The 17,156-nt window shown below is 49.4% G+C and overlaps 1 protein-coding gene across 2 annotated transcripts; it reads right to left on the bottom strand.

Annotated features, from left to right (window-relative positions):
• Nucleotides 1-269: 269 nt before the first annotated feature.
• On the bottom strand, nt 270-17,127 carry osbpl7 (oxysterol binding protein-like 7). 2 transcript variants are annotated; one of them, XM_079756625.1, is made up of 22 exons: nt 16,886-17,127; nt 14,907-15,117; nt 14,302-14,445; nt 13,817-13,870; nt 13,614-13,727; nt 13,331-13,471; nt 12,579-12,756; nt 12,281-12,399; nt 12,001-12,090; nt 10,810-10,945; nt 10,120-10,208; nt 9,428-9,602; nt 8,232-8,381; nt 7,500-7,636; nt 6,510-6,647; nt 6,109-6,172; nt 5,683-5,761; nt 4,823-4,967; nt 3,803-3,953; nt 3,005-3,131; nt 2,449-2,571; nt 270-1,832 (listed from the first exon to the last, which is right to left on the bottom strand). In XM_079756625.1, exons 2-22 carry the CDS (start codon nt 15,036-15,038, stop codon nt 1,724-1,726), a joined length of 2,595 nt encoding a protein of 864 aa, XP_079612751.1. In that variant the 5' UTR covers nt 15,039-15,117; nt 16,886-17,127; the 3' UTR covers nt 270-1,723. The 2 variants fall into 2 exon arrangements, with proteins under 2 accessions (XP_079612751.1, XP_079612752.1); XM_079756626.1 differs by having other exon boundaries at nt 12,579-12,735.
• Nucleotides 17,128-17,156: the final 29 nt, after the last annotated feature.

Below are 17,156 nucleotides of genomic sequence, written 5' to 3'. Positions count from 1 at the left end.
GTGAAATGTATAATTTGAAAGATGTAATTTTTAATTTGAAGGTTTATCATCTGAAGGATATTTTATCACCAAAAGAAAAATCCTTAAATAATTGGCCATATAGCTTCTAAAATCGTATCGGTTTTATAATTTAATTATAATTTATTAGTGCGTCACTTTCTGGCACCAAGACATAAGAATTTGTTTTCCTGCAATTCATCAAAAATTAAATTGATCGTTTTCAGTGAAATTGAACCAATGTCCGTCCAATAAATTATATCAGTGTATAGAAGTATTTATTTCATCATGGATTCACATGTCTGCATTATGCGTCAGGCTCAGTCACAATGCGTTCAACTGCAATTGAAAATCATTAAAACACACTTGCTATGTTTTGCACGGATCTCCTTCCAACCAGTTGGATAAAACATTGACTGCTTCTGATAAAGAAAAACACAAAGAAAGTACTAATGTAGTAGGAGCTCTCCCTGCTCCAGGACATCGCCTCGCTTCAGCAGCCCCTCTGCTCGGTAGATATATGTTGTATATATATATGTATATATATACAAGTAATAAAGTCATTCAACACCTTATACAAGACTAGCTCGGATTTGTCAAGATGTGTCATACATATTTGGCCTATAAAGCCCTTTGTGACTGTAATGGTGATTAAGGGCTATACAAATAAAATTGAATTGAATTAATTTAATTTAATTTGAAATGTGGTTGAGGGGGGGGGGGGGGGGGGGCATTAGTGTCCACAGTAGATTTATGTACAAAATAGCTATAGAACACGCCTTTATTTCCAAATCTGGTTGGACAATGCCCCACATGAAGCGTAGGCAAGAGGATCAATAAATCTATACATGACCTTGAGTTTGGTTGGGGATTTGCAAATTCGTTTTTACATAATAAATTAAAGTAGAGAACCTGTTATAAAGAGAAGGGGGCGGGTCCTGTTCGATTTTCTCTTGGCATGTGATACTAATCTGTTCACCTTCTAATTGGCTCAATCAATCAATTAAGGGGTTTAAAGGATACGCCCATGAACCAGTCATGGGGGTATTTAAAGGGGAGGTATTTAAAGGTCAGGTCCACCTACGGGTTTAAAAACGTGATCTGAGCAGTCATAACGGTCGTAAATGCTTTAGGAAGATGAACACTTCTGTTCCACAGGAGCAGGTGTGAGGGGGCGTGGTCACACGTGGTCACACCCCACGTCCCACTCACTGGAGCAAGGGGCCCCAGCCAGTAGAAAAATACTATTCTGGTTCAGGGTTTTCAACAGGAAGAAGTCTTCCTGGATTGTACAGAAGTTCCCTGTTTAACAACTTTATGCTTTTAGTCTGACGGAAATGTTCACAGCCACTTCCACCTGAAACAGAGATGCTGGGGACTACTTAGGCTTTAAGAGACAAGAAGCACCTGTGGATTGGTTTGCATGTTAGAGGGTGCCCTCTATAGGCCGACTGCTGCTTTTGCAGGGAACACCTGTGCTTGGCTCTGCGTTTACCTGGTTACCTGGTAACTATTCTATTGTTTTGGGGGGGGCCCACAATGACAACAATTTAATCTGAGAGCATTTCTGAAAGGCTGGGTCAGAGGGGTTAGACGTGTTCAGAGAAGGTAAAGATCCCAGCATGCTCTCTGCTCTGCTGGGCTCCCAGGCAGCTCATATCCTCGAAGGATCTTCATCTTTCCCTCCTCCTCCTCGTGGGCGGGGGGGGGGGGGGGGGGGGGGGGGTCACCATAGAGACATCCTCTCTACGTTGGCGAAGCCCGGCTTCTCGCGGAGCTTCCAGTAGCTTCCGTTGGTGAGCCACACCTCCCGACCAGCGGCGTCCCGGCCCTGCCTGGAACACAACACAACGACACACCGGTCGGCACTCTGCCATCTCCTCAGTAACACAACACCATAACACACCTTCAGGCCCTCAGCCGTCTCCACAGGAACACAACACCACAACACAGCACCACAACACATCGGCCGGCACTCAGCCGTCTCCACAGTAACACAACACAACACACTGGTCGACCTTATCCGTCTCCTCAGTAACACAACACCACAACACAACACAACAGCACACCGGTCGGCCCTCATTAACACTGATGTTCGAGGCGAACAGTGGAGAAGAATTCCCAGAGGAACCTACAGCTGTATCAAGTACAGGCTGCTGTTGGAAAACAACTTCTTATTGTAGTTTGATATCAAGTAATAGATGATTGCTGTGAAGATCACAAAATCGATCTTTGTGGGGAATGGGTTAACCTAGTGATCGTTAGTGCTTGGTCCCATGAACATCCTCGCTGTACCAACTGTACTTATTGTAGGTCGCTTTGGATAAAAGCGTCTGCTAAATGTAAATGCAAAATAAAATAAATAAAAGAGAATCAGCATTAACATATCTGATGTATAATTGGTATGAATCCTAGTCCTGCTACACGGGGTTCGTGTGTTTCTGGTCGTACTTGAAGAAGCGGGGGATGTGCTCCTCCCCTCTCTTGGTCATCTGTCTCCGTCTCTCCCGCTGCATCTCCTCCAGCTCGTCCTTCTTCTTGTCCGACTCGTCCACCATCCCGTCCTCCAGCATCCTGCAGGCCCCGCCCACAGCGCATCCACCAGTCAGACTCATTCACATGACGCTCGCAGTCAGCACACCATATTGGGGAGGGCGGGAGGGGTCTGGGGTGTTTGTGAGGGTCTTGAGGGTTAGTAAGGGTTAGGGTTGTTAAGGGTTAGGGTTGTTAAGGGTTAGGGTGGTTAAAGGTTGGTAGGGGTTAGGGGACAGGGCTGAACATGAGGAGGCTTGTTGGGGTTATGGTTAGGATCAGGGTCAGGGTTGGGGTTAGGGTTAGGGTCAGTGTTAGGGTCAGTGTCAGGGTCAGCGTTAGGGTTAGGGTCAGCGTTAGGGTTAGGGTTAGGGTTAGGGTCAGCGTTAGGGTTAGGGTTGGGGTCAGGGTTATGGTCAGGGTCAGGGTCAGGGTTGGGGTTAGGGTGAGGGTCAGGGTCTGTGCTGGGACTGACCGCTGGTCGGGGCGCAGCCGGCTGTCGGTGGGGGGCAGCAGGGCCTTCAGCTCGGGGGTCAGCTCGTTCAGCTCGATGGCGAAGAGGGAGAAGCCGTAGTACAGCAGGTGGTCTTTGGGCTGGGGGTCTGTGGAGGAGGGGGTGGAGGGTTAGCTTAACGGGCGGCATTACGCTGAGGATTAGCGGGCGTGGCGCCGGAGAGTTTGTTCCGTCTCCGGGTGGAAGACCCTTGTCTCACTGTGCTTTGAAACGGGCATCTGGACAGACGCCTGTCCCAGACGGACTGACAGTTATGGAAAGGGCGGTTTATAACTTCATTACATGGCACAGTGAGCTCAGATGTTTACCTCTAAATCTATCATCTCCCCACTCTGGATTCCCTTCTACTGGTTCAGATGCTTAATCAATCAAATAAAACAACAGCAACGTCCATAATGACCTGACTGCCATGTAAGAGGTTAACTAGGGTGTGGTCAGAGGTTAACTAGGGTGTGGTCAGAGGTTAACTAGGGTGTGGTCAGAGGTTAACCAGGGTGTGGTCAGAGGTTAACCAGGGTGTGGTCAGAGGTTAACTCGTGTGTGGTTATGGTTAACCAGAGGTGTGGTCAGAGGTTAACCAGGGTGTGGTCAGAGGTTAACCAGGGTGTGGTCAGAGGTTAACTAGTGTGTTGTTATGGTTAACCAGAGGTGTGGTTATGGTTAATTAGGGTGTGGTTATGGTTAACCAAGGTGTGGTCAGAAGTTAAGCAGGGTGCGGTCAGAGGTTAACCAGGGTTAGGGTTAGTGTCGTTGACTCACTGGGCTTCCAGATGCACTTGGGCGTGGGCAGTGTGTCGCAGTAGATGCCCTCGTGCCACAGACCCCCGAAACGGTGGATGATGCTGCCGCCCTGGTCCAAAACCGTACCCTGCACCTCGTTCTTCGTGGTCTCCGAGCCCCAGTAGCGAGCCTGCAACACACACAAGCCTCATTACCTAACACTACCACAGGAAGGTAGAGAACCGGAGGGTGGTTGTGGGGGGAACATACAGTGTTTGGCCTGCAGGTGGGGCTGGGGAGTCATGTTTGGAGCACTACAGATCTGCCGTGTTGATTGGGTCTGACTCGCAATCAGACCTGTCCATGGAGTGTGTATTTATGTGTCTGCTTTGTGTTGCAGTAGGAGAAGAGGCCAGCGTGAGCCAGAGCAGCAGCACGCAAGACCGGAGGCAGCAAACATTTTGATCACGTGCCACTATTTATGGCACGCAGTTACTCTTTAGCATTATTAAAAACCGGGTATTGCCCAAGCACCAGTCTGACTCTGTCCCCTCTGTGCCAAGGAACCTTTACAGTCGTGTGTTCTCTCTTCATGACCGAGAGGGGACTCATCACATGCAGATTCAGTCATCGACGATTTACTATTTAAAATCCCAATACGTACGATTGAGCCCTTCAAGTGAGTAGGCAGAAGTCTAGAGAGAATATAAAATAATATTAAGAACTTTTAAAGGTGACAAATGATACCAGCCGGTATGAGTTTGATTAGCCGTTACAAGCCGTTTTGAAAATCTGCCTCTTCTGACATCCCAACTGGGTGTGTCCACCTAGATCTATGACAGTTAGAAGAGCAAATTTTGCTACAGTCCACTGGGTAGGCTGGTAGACTAATCTATCCAGCAAACATCTAGGTGGAGGGCTAATCACCCTCACACCAGGTGGTATAATATGTCCCTTTAAATGACTTACACCACGTCAGCCATGTCTTACACCGCGTCAGCCATTGTCATTGAATCTGCGTCTGTGTGAACATGTGAACAGCCCAGCGGTGGGACGCACCTTAACGAAGGTGATCCTGCAGGTGCAGGCCGGGCTGCTGAGGTTGGTGATGGTCACCTCGCCGTAGTGCTCCAGGTAGCGCTGTTGGCTCAGCACGTTGTGGATGCAGGTCACCACCTTGTTCCACTCGTAGTGGTCGCCATAGCTGAGCACAGGAAACACAGGTTAGTTGTGCTCACAGGCACCGGTACGCATGTACGGGCGCACGTACTGTTAGAAACTACAAGTTCATTTCAGCTCACCTCTCTAAGGGGCACCAAGTGGTGATTCAGTGTGTTGGGTTGCTCCTCCCACTATAAATAGAGGCCTAGTGAGGCCTTTGTCTCTCCACATCCTCACAGTGACCGAGTGTGTGACGGTGTTTGTCGTGCGTCTTTTGAGTTCCCTTCAATGTAAGTTTCTTTTCACTTATTGGATCATTGTTTGTTTTAGAATTGATGTGATGGTTAAATCGCTAATCTTTACTCTGTTACATTATGTTATGAAGTACGGCATTGCACTGCACAAGTATTGATGCATGATGTTTTTTGCTGCTTGAGGGAAACAGCCGCTTAGCGTGTAGAATGTTGAGTGTGTGAGATGCAATAGGATCAATATACTAGTTCTGATGTTATTAGTTTCTTCATCGTGAATACTAGATGTTGAATAAAAATGTTTTTAACAGTAAACCCAACCTAGGACCTGGAGGAGGAGGAGTTTCAGGGAAGAAGGAGGAGGAGTTTCAGGGCAGGAGGAGGAGGAGTTTCAGGGCAGAAGGAGGAGGAGTTTCAGGGCAGAAGGAGGAGGAGTTTCAGGGCAGAAGGAGGAGGAGTTTCAGGGCAGGCGGAGGAGGAGGACGAATTTCAGGGCGGCGTCCATACCTTGGGATCTTGAGGTTCACCATTCCCGTCGGCACGATCTCCAGCGACTTCCCCCAGAACTTGTTCTTCCACCGCTGGTCTGCGATCAACAACCAACCAGCACGCTGTTACTCGCCACGCAGAACCAGTACAGAGCACCAGAACCAGTGCAGAGCACCAGAACCAGTTCAGAGGGCCAGAACCAGCTCATTGCTCCAGAACCAGTACAGAGCTCCAGAACCAGTACAGAGCTCAAGTACAGCCAGCCTCACTCCTTTACCGCTTTATTGGCCTGTTTGGTTCGTATCATTTTGTTGTATATTTTTAGTGCATGGATGTTATCTTAGTGTTAATGTATTTAGTTTGGAAGGATCCATGTGCATCAGCGTTAGCCGTGGCATTAGCGTTACGAGTGAGTGTTAGTGTTAGCGTTAGGACGAGCCTCACCCTGCCAGAAGGAGAAGTTGTCTGACTCTGCGTGGCAGGCGGAGATGGGCGGATGGTGGGAGACCTGGAGAGATGAAGAGAACTGTTGAAGACCCTCTGAGGATACGAGCCGCCTGAGGCCCCAGCAGAGCAGAGAGCCTGCTGGGATAACCCAGGGGAGTCAATCAATCCATAATGTCACTTAAACTAAACGTCAATAGGATATATCGATCGTATTTATCCCATTCCAACTATTATTTGGTCAAAGGCGTTGCTGTGAAGCACACATAACAATTTCCCCTTCATTAGACAGATCTTTTAGGCCTCAAATGTGCGGCTTAGTTTAAATAAGACGGCAGGTAAACCCTGACATGGATCCGACCGGCCCGGGCTGGTTCTGACTGACCCCGGCTGGTTCTGACCTGCTCGCTGATCATCCTGAACCCGCGGTCTTCCCTCACACACTCATAGGTCTCCCCAAGCACCGGGTTGAAGGGCTTGTAGCGGTTCCGGAAGATCGCAGAAGAATACCCAGAGATGGCGAAGGCAGCGACGTAGACCTGCAGGACGTAGAACAGTCACGACACATTTCATCACATTGCATCATCACATTAGATCACATGACATCACAGTACATTACATCACATCGCATCACATTTCATCACATTGCATTATAGAAGAAGCATCATTCAAACGTCTTTAATGTACCTCAGCTCAACGCACATTGTCTGTCTTTAGAAGCGTATCTGTGCAGAACTTTAGGAGTCATGATTTGAATGCCTTCACGTCATCAGCCTCAGGTGTAAATCTCTTTGGATGAAAGTGCTAAATGAATACCACGTATTTAACATGTAAACGTAAAATCTTCAGAGACGTCATCCCAGGTGTGGCTGCTGGTCGCCTGGCTATGCCAGACCAAGCTCAATCGTAGATTGCACGTTGGTCTGGGGAGGCTGCTGTCATTTTCTTCAGCACAAGAGGCGTGATCAACGGCGTAGTTAATCTGACACTGTATGCAATTGGATAGTCCTTCAACCAATCAGACCAACGATCAAAAAGCTGCTTGCCGTCGCTTCCCTGTCGTCATCGTATTAAACCAGCCAATAGCGGGCCAGGGGGAAAAGCCTGCTTTGTGATTGGCTCCAGTAAAAGTGGATCGGAAACAGAAAGAAATGCATTGCTTCTCTCCAGACAGAACGGCAGAACGGTCCTGGGGTACCCAGCCTATGTATTTATGTTTTTTAAAGAAAAGCTCAAATCCCTTCAATACGAGGTTGTTTCACTCATCTTCGTCTCTACATTCATGCACGGCACTTCCTGAACCACAGACTCCATCACCATCATGAGCTGCAGGTGTCTGCTGCTACCATGACAACCCTGTGATGTTACTGGGGAACCAGGCGGGGTCTCACCATCCTCTGGTAGGGGTCTGCCGTCCTGCTGGCCGTGTCCAGCAGATCAGAGTACTCCAGCTCCTCACACAGCCTCTGCAGCAGGTTGATGGGCTCGTTCAGAGGGGCGGGCATGGACACTCTGGACAGGTCCTTACCTGGCCGGGACAATGTGGTTTAGAATGAAAGGGTGTTAAAGGTTGTTTAGTAGCAACACGCAACAACAACCAAACAAAAATAACCATGCATTGATTGCTTTTCTGATAGCTCCAGTGGTTTAGGTTAACTGTTTAGTACGATTTACTAATGGTTATTACCAGTGGGCCAGGTAGGAAGTTTGGCATCTTGCTCAAAAACACTTCAGGTAGACTGTGGACATAGGTGAGTCTGAGGCCAGCACCTTACTTTGAGATCAAACACCCTAACCACTAAACACCCTAAACAATAAACACTCGAACCACCCTAGCCACAAAGCACCCTAGCCACAAAGCACCCTATCCATCCTAACCACTAAACACCCTAACCACTAAGCACCCTTACCACAATCCAACCTAACCACTTAACACCCTAACCACCTTAACCACTAACCACCCTATCCATCCTAGCCACTATCACAACACACTCCTGCCCTTTAGAAATTTAAGTACAACAAAAGGACACCCAGTCCATGATCTGATCAGAACATCCGAGCCCTTCTCTGACAGATGAGGACTGCTGGTTTAGGGTTTGCTGGTTTAGGGCTCTGCTGCTTACCGATGTTGTTGTAGAGGATGGCCATGAGGCCCACGTGGCTGTTGTCTGGACAGTGGGCTGGCAGCACGGTGCGGCGCCCCCCTGTGGTCTTGGGGACCAGCGTGCTGGGCGTCTGGGACAAGCTCGCCCGATACTTGACGGTTTCTGACGCTGGAGAGACAAAGAGGGCAAAGGAGCATCGTGTAACATCTGCAGTGGATCGGACGGACGTGTTTCAAATGAGGTGAACGTCTATTGGATGAATCCACATCTGATCCCAGGACCACAACAACCTTAACCCGACAGTTCGTTGCCCAGTCCTGTGGAAACACTGTGCCTGTGTACCCTGCTGTGATGCCACGACCTCCCTACTGTCAGGGGAAAGACCTCACAGCTCTGACCGCTAGCTCTGGTTCTAGTTCTATGACGTCTAGCTCTGGTTCTAGCTCTGGTTCTAGTTCTATGACCGTAGGGCTGTGACCTCTAGCTCTGGTTTTAGCTCTGGTTCATGCTCTATGACCTCTAGCTCCGATTCTAGCTCTATGACCTCTAGGTCTGGTTCTAGATCTATGACCTCCAGCTCTGGTTCTAGATCTATGACCTCTAGCTCTGGTTCTAGCTCTATGACCTCTAGCTCTGGTTCTAGCTCTATGACCTCTAGCTCTGGTTCTAGCTCTATGACCTCTAGCTCTGGTTCTAGCTCTAGTTCTAACTCTGTGACCTCTAGCTCTGGTTCTAGCTCTATGACCTCTAGCTCTGGTTCTAGCTCTGGTTCTAGCTGGTTCTAGCTCTATGACCATAGGGCCGTGACCTAGTGCCTAGTAGTACACCTGGTTTACCAGCAGGCTGTGCCTGCAAGAACCGTACCCATGCTGTGTTAGAGTTAAGGCTAGTACCGATACTGTACTGGTACTGTACTGGTTCTGTGCTGGTTCTGTACTTATACTTTACAGGTCTGTACTCTCTGCGTCCCGCATCCTGTACTGGTTCTGTACTGTATTTGTTCTGTACTGGTTCTGTTCTGTACTGGTTCTTTACTGGTACTATACTGGTCTATACTGGTTTAGAAAAGGTTCTGTACTTGACTGGTTCTGTACTGTGCTGGTTATGCACTGTACTGTTCGGTACTGTACTGGTTCTTTACTGGTACTGTGCTGGTCTGTACTATACTGGTTCTGTACTGGTCTGTACTGGTTCTGTACTGGTTCTGTCCTCACCGCGCCCCTCGTCCGGCTCAGAGTTGCTGGTGGTTCCTTCGCTGAGTCCTGATTCGTCGGACGCTTCCGACCAGCTGGCGCGCTGGACGTCATCGCTGGCGTCGAAGAACTCTTCGACCGAGTCGCTCAAAGAGGGGGGGCCGCGGGAAGGACGGCCCCCTGCTGCCGCCCCCGCCTGAGGAGGGAGGAGGGGGGGAGGGGGGGGGAAGTTAGAAACAACGAAAGAAGTGAGAGGGGGGAAACAAACGAGTGAGCAAGAAATAAAAGAGGAATGAAGGAAATACAGAAAGAAACAAAGTAAAACAATGAGAAGGTTCTGATTCCTCAGAGAAGGCCTTCAGAACTGGCCTGGCTATTGGGAGGCTGCTGTCATTTCCTTCAGCTCAAGAGGCGTGATCTTCGGGCCTAGTTCAACTGACCCTGTACGCGATTGGCTGCTTGCCGCCGCTTCCCTGTCGTCATTGTGTTAAACCAGCCAATAGCGCGCAGGGGGGGGGGGGGAAGCCAGCTTGGCTCCCGCAAAAAAGTATCGAAAGGCAGAAAGAAATGTATTGCTCTTCTCCAGACCCTTCGGCAGGGCGAACTCAAATCGCCGGCAGAATGGGCGGGGTTACCCAGTCTACTTTGAACAACCCAAAGAAGGTCTACGATCTCCTTCCTAGAATGCCCTTATCTCCGGTGTGAGAGCCTACCTCTGGGGGGGCGTTGGGCCCCCACGCCTCCTGGAGCCTCTGCCGCTCTGCCGCCAGTGCGTCATGGACCGTCTTGAGCGAGGCCAGCACTGCAGCAACACGACACAGGTGGTAAAATGGTCAATGGTCAATGGACTGCATTTATACAGCGCTTTCCTAACCAGTGGCCGCTCAAAGCGCCCTTCAACATTGCCTGACATTCACCCACTAATACACACACATTCACCCATCTATGCACACATTCACACACCGACGGCGGTGTCAGACATGCAAGGCGACAGCCACTTCTTAAGGAGCAGTTAGGGTGAGCTGCCTTGCTCAGGGGCACCTCGACACTCGAGGTGCAGTGAAGAGGAGCCGGGGATCGAACTTGCAACCTTCCGGTTAGCAGCCAACCCGCTCTACCTCCTGGGCCACATGCCGCCCCATGTTGTGATGAGTGTGAGAGATTGGCCGCTAGCGGTTGGCCACAGGCGCCTCGGCCTCCCTGGTCTTCCCCCCCTCTCTCTAGCACCCCCGGGCTGACTCCCCCTCTAGGCCCGACCATCCCTCCCACGCCTCCCTCTCTCTGACCTCACACATCCACTCATACCCCCCATTTAAGGTTGTTTTACTCCGATACCGCCCGGCGTGTGGACTTTGACCAGGGTGACGCCCAGGTGAATGCAGAGCGGTCTCTGAGCTACCGACCTCTCAGGGAGACGGCGCAGAAGTCCTGCTGGGCCTTGCGGCTCTCGGTGGACTCCCCGCTGGGAGGAGAGAGCTGGGAGCAGACGTAGTCGGGGATGGAGGCCACGGAGGAGGTGCTCAGGTGGCTGGAGGACAGCTGCAGGAGGGGGGGGGGGGGGGAAAAGGTGGAGGTGTTGGTGGAGGAGGTGCTCGCGGAGGCCGTCGTGTTCTCCACCACTGAGAGTCGGGTGGAGATCACATCTCAGGCGTCTTTGGTTGTTTCTAGGTCTTTCCACTGTGTCATTATTTGAGCTGTATTATATTATTAAATGGAATTATGATACCTTTATTAACCATTACTGAACATTGACTAACAGTTCATCATAAGTTAACTAATGGTCTAGTAACCATTTACGAATGGTGTACTTTGTTCACTAACATAATGGGGTTCTTGTTAAATAAGATGTTAATGTTAACATTATTTAATAGGGTTAAGATTAACCCTAACCCCTATGTTAATGAGGTATAATAGGGTTAATGGGTCTAACTGAGGCTAACTGGGTCTAACTGGGGCTAATGGGTGTAACTGGGTCTAACTGGGGTTCTACAGGGGACACATACTGAACTAGAACAACGATCATAGAAAGAAATGTTTTCCCAAAAACTCACCGATTTAGTAATCCCCCGAATTGGCTTTGGATTGGAAAGACGCGGATCAGATACTTAAATACTAAAACATGGATTCATAAGCTACGAGATGGACCATTCCCAAAAACGGATTTATTCATTAAATCAGCGATCTATAAGTATTTCATATAATGCCTGTTAAGATATATCCAGGTATTTAAGGTAAGGTACTGAGGGTATTTCTGCCTTTTAAAACATCGAGAGTGAACCAAAGGCCGGCTCCTCAGTGACCCTTGACCCCGGATCTGACCCCTAACATCAGCAACCCGATGTGAGCCAGAGACTCCCCGTACCCAGAGACCCCCATCCCCGGAGACTCCCCCTCCCCGGAGACTCACCATCCCCAGAGACCCCCCCTCCCCGGAGACTCCCCCTCCCCGGAGACCCCCCCTCCCCGGAGACTCCCCATCCCCGGAGACTCCCCATCCCAAGAGACCCCCCCTCCCCGGAGACTCCCCATCCCCAGAGACCCCCCCTCCCCGGAGACTCCCCGTCCCCAGAGACCCCCCCTCCCCGGAGACTCACCATCCCCAGCGCCTCCACCCGGGACAGGGTCCGGGAGTGGCCCCACACCCGGCAGGACTTGGATTTCTTTGGCTTCTCCAGGCAGAGGTTCTGGAGGGAGGTAAACATTATTTATTAGGATTTATTAAGGTACATTTTTTGGGGCTTTTGAAGTAAACGTTATTTAATACAATTTATTAAGGTACATTTTTTGGGGCTTTTGTTGTAAACGTTATTTAATAAAATTAAATAACGCACGGTACCATAAAAATGGTACCGTGCGTGGTTAGTCTCCTGGTACCTGGATGCTGATGATGCGCTGCAGCTCTCCGTTGGAGATGGGCTTGCGGTTCTCCAGCGCCTGCAGCCTCTCGGCCAGACGGCTCAGCTCAGAAACGTCCAGCTGGCAGCGGTTCAGCTCTGACACCCCAAGGAGAGAGACCACCACATCATGTCGAAGGCTGGCTAATTGAATGGACCAGTTATATACGACTGATGTGAAAGGATGTCTTTTATATACATCATTATATGAATGATTTACGCTGAATGAAGGATACATATTTTTATGTCTATGAATGCTGTAGGCTGCATGCGGTTACCTGCGACACAACTGTCAGGGTCCTGGCTCTGCTGCAGCCAAGCGGACACCTTTCCGTTGGCCTCGGTGCTGGCACCCTCGGGGCCCTCCGACGCCCGGGCTGCATGCGACCCCTCCGAGGGCCTGGCCGCGGGCCCTGAGTAGAGGCCCGGGGAGCTCTGGTAATGGGGATATAGTGGCTGAGATGGGAGAGGAGGAAGGAGAGGAGGAAAGGAGAGAGGATAGGGCAGGTGAGGAGAGGAGAGGAGAGGAGGAGAGGAGAGGGGAGGGGAGAGGAGGAGGGGAGAGGAGGAGGGGAGAGGAAAGGAACCGAGAGGGGTGGAGGGGAAGGGAGAGGAGAGATGATAGGGCAGGTGAGGAGAGGAGAGGAGAGGAGGAGAGGAGAGGAGAGGATAGGAGAGGGGAGGAAGGAGAGGATAGGAGAGGAGAGGAACCGAGAGGAGTGGAAGGGAAGGGAGAGGAGAGATGATAGGGCAGGTGAGGAGAGGAGAGGAGAGGAGAGGATAGGAGAGGGGAGGAAGGAGAGGATAGGAGAGGAGAGGAGAGGGGAGGAAGGAGAGGATAGGAGAGGAGAGGAACCGAGAGGAGTGGAGAAGAAGGGAGAGGAAGAGGAAGATGAGAAGAGCAGGAGAGGGAAGTGTTGAAAGTGGAGAGAAAGAGTAAAGAAGGAAGCGGAAAATAAGATAAAAGAAGATGAAAGAAGGGGAGAGGAATGGCACAAAATAGCTGAAGTTTATTCAAGGCGATATTTACCAAGTCTCCATTATGTTGGGCTAATCCCGCCGCAGTGCCGGCCTGGAGGTAGCCGTTGTGACCGAGAGCCTCGTTCTTCTTGTAAAGACGGTGAGCTTGTAGCTTTGTGACCCAGATGTAGAACAGCTCGTGGCTCTTGGCCTTGAGGAGATGAAGAGGAAAACGATTCACAATGTGTTCCCTAACATCCTAATGACCTCCTCTAGTGTACACGTGAGGTTTATGATGTGATATGTTATGATATGAAGTGTTCTGGGAGGGGGGGCGGCGGCTCCAGGCCCACCTTGACGTGGTACAGGATGTCGCCCGTGTCCAGGTCGATGCGGTAGGTCTTCTTGTTCATGGACATCACTGCCACGCTGACGTCCAGCGAGCCCTGGATCCTCCCCCTGGAGATCTGCAGGAGCACAAAACGTTAACGATTATTTCAATACATTATTTTATTAAAATCAGAAATACTTTTTTACATAAAAATGGTTTACTTACATCTTGTTGATTTTTGGAATACCGCAAAATCCCTGCTTCCAAAACAAAGTATCTCTGGAAGAATGACAAGATCACACATTGGCAATTAAAGAACACTTCCCAATAAGGGTACATTCATCAACCCTTATGTATACATTAATTATCATTAGGCAATACAATAATAATCATTAACTAGTAGTTAATTAACAGTTAACTAATGTCTCCTAATAATTTACTAATGGTCTTCATGTTTCTTCATGGTTAATGTTAACTAAAGTAATAGTGTTCATGTTACCTAACTAAGGTATTAATGAACACATTCTTTAATAGGACTAGGGCTAACCTGAATGCTATTCCTTACCCAACCCTAACCGGAATGACATAGAATATTTCTTCATAACATAACAACTACATAAGCTAATGTAAATGAATGAAATAATGTACCCTTCATGTACAGTGTTGCCAATGCACTTCAAGATAAAAGCTCAGAGTGCTGGATTCCCCACCTTGTGCCAGCCTTTCAGTGGCCACTTCCTCCTCTTCAGCATGTAGCCCTCACAGATGCCAGGAACCGTCATGTCCTGAGGTTTGTCACTTCCTGTCTGTGCCTCCATGGGCAGCTCGTCCATCACCTCCCAGTCCTTGATGTTCTGCAGACATGGAGAACATCTGGTTTGGACTAAATACCGGGAAGATGTTGGGTTCTTCAGTTCACTTTTTATTCAAAATGTTGAACATTAAGGCTTGAACATCCGGTACATGTAGCACGAGAATCCGGGAGGAATTTATAAATATTTGAACGTTGATAAAATCTTCAGAATGGGTGCTGTTCTATTTAGAAATTATTCATGCCTTTCAGATCCGAAAAGTGATCTGAGTAAAGTAACCAGCGGCTGTCTGTATCGTCTTCCCTGAGGACTGGGGTCTTTCAAATATTGAGGCTCTGCAGAGTGCGGATCCTTTTACCGTCTCGGCTCCAGCCAGTGTTCGGTTTCCCTGCCACCCTCCCTCCCAGCGGATCACATTCAGGCTCTCAATCTGAACGTTTATTGGTCGATGCATCGCCACACGGCAGGTCATCGACTTGACCTTTCACCTGTGACCTCCTCACCTGTCTGGACTGGGGGGACGAGGCAGTGCTGCTGCTCCGTGAGTGGCAGGGCTTGTTCCAGGAGGGCGGCGCCTTCTCCAGCCCGCTGGTCATTGATTGGCTGCGGTTCAGCGCCGATGAGTAGGACTCCATTTTGAGTGTAGCGACGGTGGACTCTCAGTGGGATGAGCTGTGCTCTGCCCGCAGCCGCTGGCTCATGTTATGACGACGTCTGGTTCAGGTGTGAGGTCAGATTAATGTTTAATGGTGTCACACATATGCAGCCAATAATAATACAACACAACAGAGCAGAGCAATCCTTTCCAAGCATATTTCTGATCGTTTCTGATTCATTTGAAAGAGCAAACCTATAACATTCAGTCGTTAATCATTGTTTTGTCTTCTCTTTTATGCATACAGAGTAACGCACCAGTTATTTATTTCAGGATAACGCATCTTCTACTGTGCTCAGACTACATTACATTAGGGGAGTAGGAAAACTAATATTTATCTTCCTGCACTCTGGATTAGATACAACGCATCACAAATCCCTTAACCCAGTATGCATGAATGGGTTGGGTATTCTATGAAAGGACTTCACCTCCAGGGGAAACAGCTCTGCCACACAATGTTCCTGAAGCGCAGGCATGCTGCTTTATATTGAGACCGGCCCTTGGGATAAAATGGCTGCCATGTCTCTAACACCCGAGCGGCCCCGCCCTCAAGGAGCAGATTAACAACATCCCACTAATTGGCTTTTATCAAGAGCCGTTTTTAGCAAGCTGTCAGTGGGAGACGCAGAAACGAGATCACAGGAGCAGAGAACAAGGCCGGTGACAGCTAATGAGATGCTGGCAGAAGGCCTGCCAGGACTAGGAAGGGGAAGAAGCTGTGGCACATGTAGAGCCATGTTTCACCAAAAATGCACGTCCATCTTTAGGAGGTCAAAACAAACATGCCACACTAGATCGTCTGACTACATACCAATAAATCCAACAGTGACTTACTTAGCCACAGATATTTCTGAATGCACATGGTCAGTTTGTACCATCAAAACACCTTATTCTGTATGAAACATTCTTCAGAATAAGTAACGGAAGCGTGATTTGCAAAGTTGGTGCCACCTAGTGGCTAACTCCTGGAACAGAAGTAATAGATATCTTGTTTATTTTATAGACAGACTTCTCTGGCCTGTAGTATAAATAAGACCAGGTGGTCTGTGTGGCATCAGTATCACATTACATTACATTACATTACATTACACACACACACACACACATGCACACACGCACACACACACACACACACACGCACACACACACACACACACGGGCTACACACTACAAAGACACACACACGCGCGTTATAGTGCGCGACCGGTTCCCCATTTCAATTCTGATGAGGAACACTTGTTAGAAGAGGAAGGACAACAGTAGGGCGATTGTGTGATGGAAAAACACCGATCCCTGTTTACCAAGTGAGAGCTAGGGTTCTGGTCTTGCATTATTTAAGTGTGGTCGAGTAGGAGGCCTGCTGGGCGTGACGTCAGGACAGGAGAGCTGGGTGTGACGTAAGGACAGGAGAGAAGGGCTGACCTCCGTCTGTGGCGCGCGGGGCCGGAAACGAGATAAGGGGATTTGCAGTCTCTGAGCTCGTCTGCTAAAGGAAAGAATCTCCTTATCAGAAGAGCACAGAAAACCCGTCCGACCTGTGTCGCAGACAAGAGATGCTGTGATATGATATTGATCTTCGGTAAACAGCCTACCTGTCCTAGCCCTAGTCCCCCATCTAGAGTTACCTGGCCTTGGTAAAACACAAGTGTCCCATGGTGCAAACCATCAGCCCCACAACGCAGACCTTGTCTTCAACAGGCCGATACAATAATCCCCAAGTTGACGTTGTCAAACGTGTGGATGTGTAGCCTGAGGCTAGGGTTCTTGTCATTGAGCATAACAGAGACGCTTTAGAATCTCTTCGAGTGGGAATGATTTCTGTCTTACCTTCGATTCACGTCCTCCTGTCATCATACACCGCGAGTTCCCACCGCAGAAGCGTCCGCGTCACTCGCTCTCCCATCTAAAAATGAATCACGCGATAACTGATGAATCGCGAATTTAAAAGTTGACCAGCCGGGCGTTATAGTGCCGCTGCGTGTCCCGCGGCTCCTCGGCGGCTGACGGGTGCGTCCTCCTTACGCGCGGAGAGCTACGCGTCTCCAGGTGCCAGACGCGCCACCCGCGCGTCCTCGTTGATCCGCATTAAGGATTTACT

Source organism: Pollachius pollachius (assembly GCF_949987615.1).
Source record: "Pollachius pollachius genome assembly, chromosome: 19".
Classification (NCBI taxonomy): Eukaryota; Metazoa; Chordata; class Actinopteri; order Gadiformes; family Gadidae; genus Pollachius; species Pollachius pollachius.
Note: the sequence above shows the minus strand (reverse complement) of the source record. Positions and strands in the feature narration are given on the sequence as shown.